Source organism: Arachis ipaensis, chromosome B10 (assembly GCF_059453495.1).
Source record: "Arachis ipaensis isolate K30076 ecotype BB chromosome B10, ASM5945349v1, whole genome shotgun sequence".
Classification (NCBI taxonomy): Eukaryota; Viridiplantae; Streptophyta; class Magnoliopsida; order Fabales; family Fabaceae; genus Arachis; species Arachis ipaensis.
Genome location: NC_142435.1, coordinates 11435012 through 11443522, shown reverse-complemented (window position 1 = coordinate 11443522; position 8511 = coordinate 11435012). Strand labels below are relative to the sequence as shown.

Genomic DNA, 8511 nt, shown 5'->3' with positions numbered 1-8511 from the left:
GGTATTTAATATGTTTGGATTTAATGTGTTTAGTGTTTAATATGTTTGAATTTTAATGTGTTTAGTTTTTAATGTATTTAATGTTTAACACATTTGGATTATTTCTATTGATGTTATATGTTTATTGTACTTGCTGAATTTTTAAGATAAAAATTTAGATTTTTTTTATGAATTTTAAAGTCATCACCCGAATTGAACCAATCCATTTTTAATCGGTTTGGTTTGATTCGGGTACATACATAAAAAAATATAAATCCAAACCAAACCAAACCAATTACATTTTAATTGGTTCGGTTCTAATTTTTTCTTGAACCCAAACCAAACTGACCCATGCTCACCCCTAATCAATTTTGATTGACTTTTGAAAAAAAAATATTTATTTTTTTCATCTTTTTAAAAAATTCTTTTTTTAACAGACAAAATTTATTTTATATTTAGATAAGCTTTTTAAAAAGAATTTTTAAATATTAAAAATATCTTTTGCTTCTACTTTTTTTAATAAAAATACTTTTCTTTAAAGACGTATTTAAATAAGTTTTAGATTGAATAAAAGTATTTTAATTTATTTTAAAAAAAAAGGTACTTTTTTCACTTAAAAAATCAATCCAAACTAATACATATTTATCTTCGTATATTTTAGACGGAAGAACTTAGTTGTCTTATATTTTAAAAGGTAAGAGATATTTTTGTATTTTCAATTAGTTACAAACTTATTTATTTTTTTAATTAAAGAGTCAAATATTTATTTTTCCTTTTTTCGGAGATTTCTGAATTTTTTTTTTTTTTTTGGTATTGGTTTCTGAAATACTTAAAATTCATTGAGATAGCAAAGCCCAACAAATAAGAGGCCCACAAGTTGGTGAGACTAAAAAGCAAGCCCATAACCAAGAGGGACATATTACATATATATACTCATCTGGGCCGAATTAATTTGGCAAAATTTTTTTAAAAGTCTTAGATAAATTTTAAACCAAAAAAAAAAAAAGGAAATCTCAGTTAAATTAATCTCACACTCCTTAAATTTATCAAAATTACATACACTACTCTTCTCTATTTTACCAATATACATTTACCTTAGGGGGGGGTTAAAAATGACTTTCTATTAAAAAAAATTTAATGTCATTTCAGTTTTTTTAATAAGGCAATAGAATTAGAAAGAATATAAATACACTAACTGGAAGCAAATTTTTGCAATAGAAAAAAAAAACATGAATTTTCAACTTGTATCCATTTTCATTTTCAGCAGACAAAATGTTAGCATGAAACTCTGAGTGTATCATCTCCGAATGGCTCTCTCTACTACTCTTTCCTTCAAATACATAAGAATCGATTCCCATAATTCCATACAACAGCAGCCACCATATCCTCTTTTCTCATGTTCACCACAAAAATTGACACTATCTGATTCTGGAAAATGGAGGAACAAGGTTTCCTTCTTCGAAGGATTTCGGAGCAGAGGAAAAAGAGATGTTGAGAGCCTCAAGAAGGAGCTCCTTGACACAATTGAACCACTTGACCGAGGTGCAGAGGCTTCTGCTGAGGACCAACAACTTGTGGACCAGGTTCAACTTCAACACGTGTCTTTTACACATTATTACATCATTACATCACACACCGAGCAATAACAATTAAGGGTGTGTTTACTGTTTAGTGTAGCATTGAAAAGTTTTTAATTTTGTTGAAATCTTCACTTTTTTTTATTTGGCTAATTTTTTTCATTTTAAATGTAAACGTGATTCTGTAGTCTAATTCAGGTTCACTAAAAACTAAAAATTTTAATTTTTATGTTGATTTATTTTTGTTTGACTATTAATTAAAAAAATGTACTTTTTGGGTTCTGTATCTTTCTAGATTGCTCGTAAACTTGAGGCCGTTAATCCTGTCATGGAACCTCTTAAATCTGATTTACTCAATGGAAAATGGGAGCTTCTGTATACAACATCTCAATCTCTTCTGCAGACACAGGTTTATTAGTCTAGTTTCTGGCATACCCAATATAAGTTTCCATTTCTCACATTCTTAGGGAAAAAGTTTTTTAGTTGAGTTGAGACATAGATTTAGGTGTATGTGGTAAAATCTTTATTTTTTTTAGAGTAATTTATTATAATTAGTTTTTGAAAGATAGGGTTTTTAAATGGTAGTATTTATATTTAGTAAATTAAATTAAAAAATAATTTTTAATAAGTATAATTATTTGATAATAACATTTAAAATTTAAAAAGATTATAATACATATAAATATAATAATAAATTTAGTTTTATTAATATACGAACTTATATTAAATTTTTTAATTTTAATAATTATAAATTAACTTTAAAAAAATACTTTTATGTGCTTTCAAAACATGTCAAATTTTTTAAAATTATAAACACAAATAATACATGATATCTTTTACTCACCATAAATAAATAAGATGTTTGCACTTTTTCAAAACACAAGTAGTTTTCTTTAAAAAAAAACTTGACTAGATTAAGGGCCTGTTTGGGAAGGTTCAAAAGTTTTTTTTTTTTGAGTTTTTAACTTATAAAAAGTAGTAATATTAATGTCTAGTGCAGTTTTTAAAGCTGAATTGTAACCTTTTAAGAATTTATTTAATTGCTTATAAAAAAATTAAAAAAATGACTTTTCTCATAATAAAAGAGTTTTTTTTATTATATTTCTTTTTTAAAATAAGTACTTTTAAAATTAAACACAAAATAATTTATTTATAAACTACTTTTGATATAAACATTTATTATTTAAACTATTTTAAAAAAAAATTAATTAAATTATTTACCCAAATTTAACCTTAAGTGCTAGTCTTATGTGCGTGAGTCAACCTTGCTCTTATTATGTTCTAAATTTATTATTGATTTGCCTTAGCTAGCTAAGTGAGAATTAACTAGTTATTGGTGAATTAAAATATGCAATAGAGACCTAAGTTGTTGCGACCAAATGGAAAGATATATCAGGCAATCAATGTGGATACCTTGAGAGCTCAAAATATAGAAACTTGGCCATTCTTCAACCAGGTAATGCATATTTTTACCCACTAGGCCTCTACAATCTTTTACTATACTTTGGAAGGAGCTTATTCTATTCTATTGGACATTGGTGCAGGCCACTGCAAATTTAGTGCCACTAAACTCAAGAAGGGTGCTTGTTAAGTTTGATTTCTTCAAGATTGCTAGCCTGGTATTACTTTTATAAGTTTCATATGTGGTGTTATTTATCATGGATTGTACTGTGTTTCTTTTGTAATGCAATTATATGTGCAGATACCTATCAAATCACCAGGGAGTGGTCGTGGTCAGTTGGAAATTACTTATTTGGACCAAGATTTAAGGTTATCTTACTCAGACCAAACACCAATGTTAAATAACGTTTCTATTTGTTCATTATTATTGTTACTGTAATCTGATTTTGAATTTACCTTACAGAATATCAAGAGGCAACAGAGGTAACTTGTTCATCTTGAAAATGGTGGATCCATCCTATAGAGTTCCTCTTTGAAGCTCTCCTTCAACTGCCGATGTTTTGTATGAGCATATTAATTTACGTAAAGTTAATAGTTAACCATTATTAGATAATAATTTAATCAAAATTATCAAATTATCTAACGATTCTCAATTATCAACTTTATTATAGACAACTGCATATATATTTTTACCTTTATTTACATGTGAGAAATTGTTTTTTTCTGCGTGCCTCTGTAGATTTGTGTTCTGAGATATGAATTTACTTTAACTAATTTGATCAAAATACCTACTCTTTGCTTAATTCAAGTGCAGAAAAAGAGTAAGTACTATTTCTATCCATGAAAGTTGAAAACGCTGACAAATCTACCCACGAAAGAAAGAAACTATCAAATGTAACCATCAATCGTGACATCCGTGGGACGAAACTAACCAAGCCTTATTCCGGCGTTGACTCCGTTAGTAACGCTACCTATGTGGCACTTCACGGCGTGACATGGCTTGGGGGGCTTCACACATGGATTGCTGAGCAATGTGACCGTTATAATGTATCCTCAACCCCAAAATTTCCCAAATTCAAACCTTCTTCCATCCCAAACACGAACCCTAGCCCTAGATTCACAAAAATCTTCGAAATTATACCAATGTCGAGGCAAAGACTCTTTACTCCACCTTTGAATGGCAGTGGTAGTGTGTCTGAAAGCTCAATTTCAAAGCGGGTGCATGATAGGAAGTTCAATGGCATATATTTCTGTGGGTTGGGGGTGACACTGTTACAGTCAGGGACGGCGATGAATCCTGGGAGGTGGTTCGTCTGTTGTCCGAATTGGAAGGTAATCCGTTGTACACCCTGTTCTGTGTGAGTTGAATGTGTATTTGATTTTAGTTTTTTTGCCATGGATAGAACTCGGACTACAGCTTCTTTGCATGGGTAGACGAAATCGAAGGGTAGTGGGAGGGTTTGAGGAGAGCACTGTTAGAAAGAAAGATGCAGGAAAACGTTAATGAGGTTGAGGCTGAAGTGAAGATGCTCATGAGGTTAGAGAGGTTTGAAGCTGAAGTTAGTAAACTTAGGTTTTGTCTTGTGATTATGTCAATAAGCTGAAGTGAAGCTGATTTTGTCTTGGTGGTGGACGGAAGGCAGGCTGCGGCCACCTACTTGAGCTTGATCCTCTCACTGTGGGAGTTGGCATGAAGTCCATGAACCTGGAAGTAGTGCCCTGGGAGGCAGCTTGCATGGTTTGAGGTGTCACAGTGGGTGGCACATCAGAGGGCGGGGGTGATGGACTAGTACTAGTTGGTGTTATTGGCCTGACAAAAGCTGGAGCAGATCGTGGTTGCTGAGTAGTTGGTGGTGGTCTTCGCAGATTCTTCTTCTTCTTTGGTGGCTCTTTTGCAGTTGGTGGCCTAGTTGAAGGACACCTGACTGGATTAGGAACGGGTTGAGGAACTGGGGTAGTCTCCTACAACAGTAGACACATATGAGTGACATAATTAAACAGAACTTGTAAAATGAAGTTGTAAAATACATCACTAGACTTACAGTCGGTGGCTGAGATGCTGCTGCTTGAGCTGCTTCAACAGCTTCCAGAGTTTCCTCCCAGAACATCTCTTCTAGTCTTGCCGCCTCCTCTTCATCATCCTCAGCAGCTGGGTGTTGACTTGAACTTTGTCCCCCAGCACTCCCAGCCATTGCCTCCTTCTTCTTGGAACAGCTATGACTGTTGTGTCCAGTCTGCAATACATATGTCATGAAATAAACGTGGACATTCAAAGCACAAGTAATGTAAGCATATGAATTATGGTTTACCTTTAGACAGTACTTGCAGGTGATGGGGCCATACTTTCTGGGGGCCCTATGGGGATCTGTGGTGGGTTCTTTTGGGGCGTCGTTCTTTTTGTCTCTTTTCAACTTTGGTCTTCCAATCTGCTTCTTGTATACTGGGGGCAATATAGGAGGTAGATCAACATGCTGCCAGTATTTTTGACTAGGAACAGATTGTATGACGAACTGGTATGTGCTATTATATGCCCCCATAGAGAGCCAGTTGTGTGCATGTTCCTCTGGTCTCCTATTCTGGTATGCAAGGGCAGCACATGCATGCCTGCACGGCAAGCCAGTCAGTTGCCAAAACTTGCAGGAACAAGTCCTCTTTCCTATATCCACCATAACCTTATGTGGCAGGCAGTGTACTTCGTACACATTTCCAGGATCATCTCCAGTTGGAAACGGCCGCCACTTGTTGCTCTCCCTTTTCTCTTTTTCCAGTCTACTCTACTGCACAGGAGTGATTACTCCGTTATACCCCACCAACACCTTCTTGTTTCTTGCAATGATGCTCATCATGTAACACCCCACCTCTTCCAGAATAGTTATAATAGGCTTTCCTTTCATTTTCTTGATCCTAGAATTGAATGATTCACAATTGTTGTTCGTGTAATTGTCAGACTTTGGATATTCGCTAAAACCACTCCTACTCCATTGACTTGGAGGGATCCTGTTCAGATACTCCCAAGCATGGGGATTAACCTGTTTGATCCTATCCAGTACAGCATTGAACTCTTGAGAGGTTGTGGCCTTGGCACATCTCCACATTCCCATTTTTAATTCTGTATCCCCCCACTGTTTTCTAAAGTTCTACCATATGTGCATAGCACAAAATCTATGATGTGCTCCTGGATTCACTTCACGCATAGCAGGGATGAGGCCCTGGTTGAGAAAAGTAAAACAACTATATGATTATACCCTATGAAGGACAATAACAATGACAGCACTAGGTATGCACAATACATTGTAAAAAACTAATAATGAAGACATACACAGAGAATAAGAATTCACTCATTACCTTCTGCATGTCTGACATGAAGTTGATTCCATTGATTGCTGCGTCACCTAAGTCTTCTTGGAGGAGTTCGAAAAACCACTTCCAACTATCCTTGCATTCGCACTCCACAACAGCATACGATATAGGGTATATATGGTTATTGGCATTGTGGCCCATTGCAGTCAACAACTGCCCAGGGTAGTATCCCTTTAGAAAAGTTCCATCTAACCCTATAAAAGGCCTGCAGCTAATGATCAAGACTTTTGTGTGGTTTAGAATTTCACAAATAAAATCTCGTTGCAATATACTTCCTAAACCAACAATAGTCCTTTCATACAAAAATTTGTTTGTCACAAGTAACAAACCCCTAAAATCTATAAACTGAAGTATTGAACCTCGGGTCGTTCTCCCTAGGAATTACAATGAAGTGTCTTGTTATTGGTTATGAGGTATTTTGGGGTTTTTGGATAAGAAACATGAAAAGTAAATGGAAATGAAATTCAAATAACAAAAAGGCCTTGGCAAGGTTTGGTGGTCAAGGATCTCTATCCTAATCACTAACCAGAACATGAGAATTGGCAAGGATCAACCCCATTAAGTTATCTTCTAACTAATAAAGGAAAGTCAAATGAGCTATGTCAATCCAAGTCCATAAGTCCTAGTTCTACACTAAATCAATTAGTGAGATCTAGAGTTAATGGCTCCCAATCGTCAATCACTTGGACATTAGTAACTCAAGAGTTTCTAAGTTACCTTCCCAAGCCAAGAGTACTAAAATCTACTCTAAAATCTAACCAATCATTTCATCAAATACTTGGAAGGCACGAAAGAAAAGCATAGTAAAATTACAAGAATTAAAGAAATCTACAACTACAAAAGTAAGAGATTAACAATAGAAAGACAAAACAATAGAAAAGTAAACTCCTAACTAAAAGAAGCATTTTAACAAACACAGAGAAGGCAATAAAAGTAAACAACATGAATTGCAAGAATTAAAGAGGGATCTAACTAGAATAGCAAGAGATCAACAATAGAAGAGGAAGACAATTATGAAACAACAAAGAACTTACCAATTGTATTGAAGAAGAAATGTAGATCTACAAAAGAAAGTTCATAAACTACAACTAACAATACAAAGAAATTACAAGAGAAGAAGAATTCTATAACTACAAGAGAATAATTAGGGAAGAAAAGGAAAATTAGAAGAGAGAAGGAGAACTAGATCTAGATCTAAAACCTAATCCTAATTCTAGAGAGAAGTGGGTGCTTCTCTCTCTAGAAAACTAACTATAACTACTCCTAAAACTTAAACTATGACTAATGATCCAAAGTATTAAAGAGTATATTGATTTCCCTTCAACCCTTGTCTTAAATAGCATCAGAAATGAGTTGGATTGGGCCCACAAGGCTTCTAAAATCGCTGGCCACGAGTTGCATTAAGTGAACCATGTGCCACCATCGACGCGTACGTGAACCGTGCACGTGCGCGCCCCTATGCGCGTTGCAACTATGACAAATATTATATCATTTCGAAGCCCCGGATGTTAGCTTTCCAATGCAACTGGAACCGCATCAGTTGGAGCTCTCTAGCTCAAGTTATGGTCGATTAAGTGCGAAGAGGTCGGCTTGACAGCTTTTGCGATTCCTTCATTTCTTCATGAGTCCTCCATTTCTACATGCTTTTTCTTCATTCCCTTGATCCAATCTTTGCCTCCTAAATCTGAAATCACTTAACAAACAGTTCAAGGCATCTAGTGGAATCAAAGGTGAATTGACTTTAGCTAATTAAGGACCTAGAAAGCATGTTTTCACACTTAAGTACAAATTGGGAGACAATCATGAAACCATGCTATTTCTTTGAATAAATATGGGTAAAAGGTCATAAAATCTCCTAAATTAAGCACAAGATAAACCTTACAAAGGGGGTTTATCAACCTCCCCACACTTAAACCAAGCATGTCCTCATGCTTAAACCAAGAAAGAACAAAGGGTATCAACATTTATTCAATGTAAACTAATCTAAATGCAAACTATCTATATGCAACTATCTACATGAATGCAATTGCTTGGTCAAAATAAATCAATTCTTAAGAATACATATATGCACAAGGGCTAAGGGTATTAACAACCATGCCAAACCACAATTGAATTGAGCTATTAAATATTTTTACAAACTTGCATGAGGAGTGATGATCATAGGTGGAAAACATGTAATTGAGCAATCGAACCC

General features: G+C 34.5%; 1 protein-coding gene across 1 annotated transcript; it reads left to right on the top strand.

Moving 5' to 3' along the window:
• Positions 1–1162: 1162 nt before the first annotated feature.
• On the top strand, positions 1163–3659 carry LOC107621599 (putative plastid-lipid-associated protein 4, chloroplastic). The gene is made up of 6 exons (XM_016323631.3): positions 1163–1562; positions 1852–1965; positions 2914–3012; positions 3101–3175; positions 3259–3326; positions 3421–3659. Exons 1-6 carry the CDS (start codon positions 1287–1289, stop codon positions 3491–3493), a joined length of 705 nt encoding a protein of 234 aa, XP_016179117.1. The 5' UTR covers positions 1163–1286; the 3' UTR covers positions 3494–3659.
• Positions 3660–8511: the final 4852 nt, after the last annotated feature.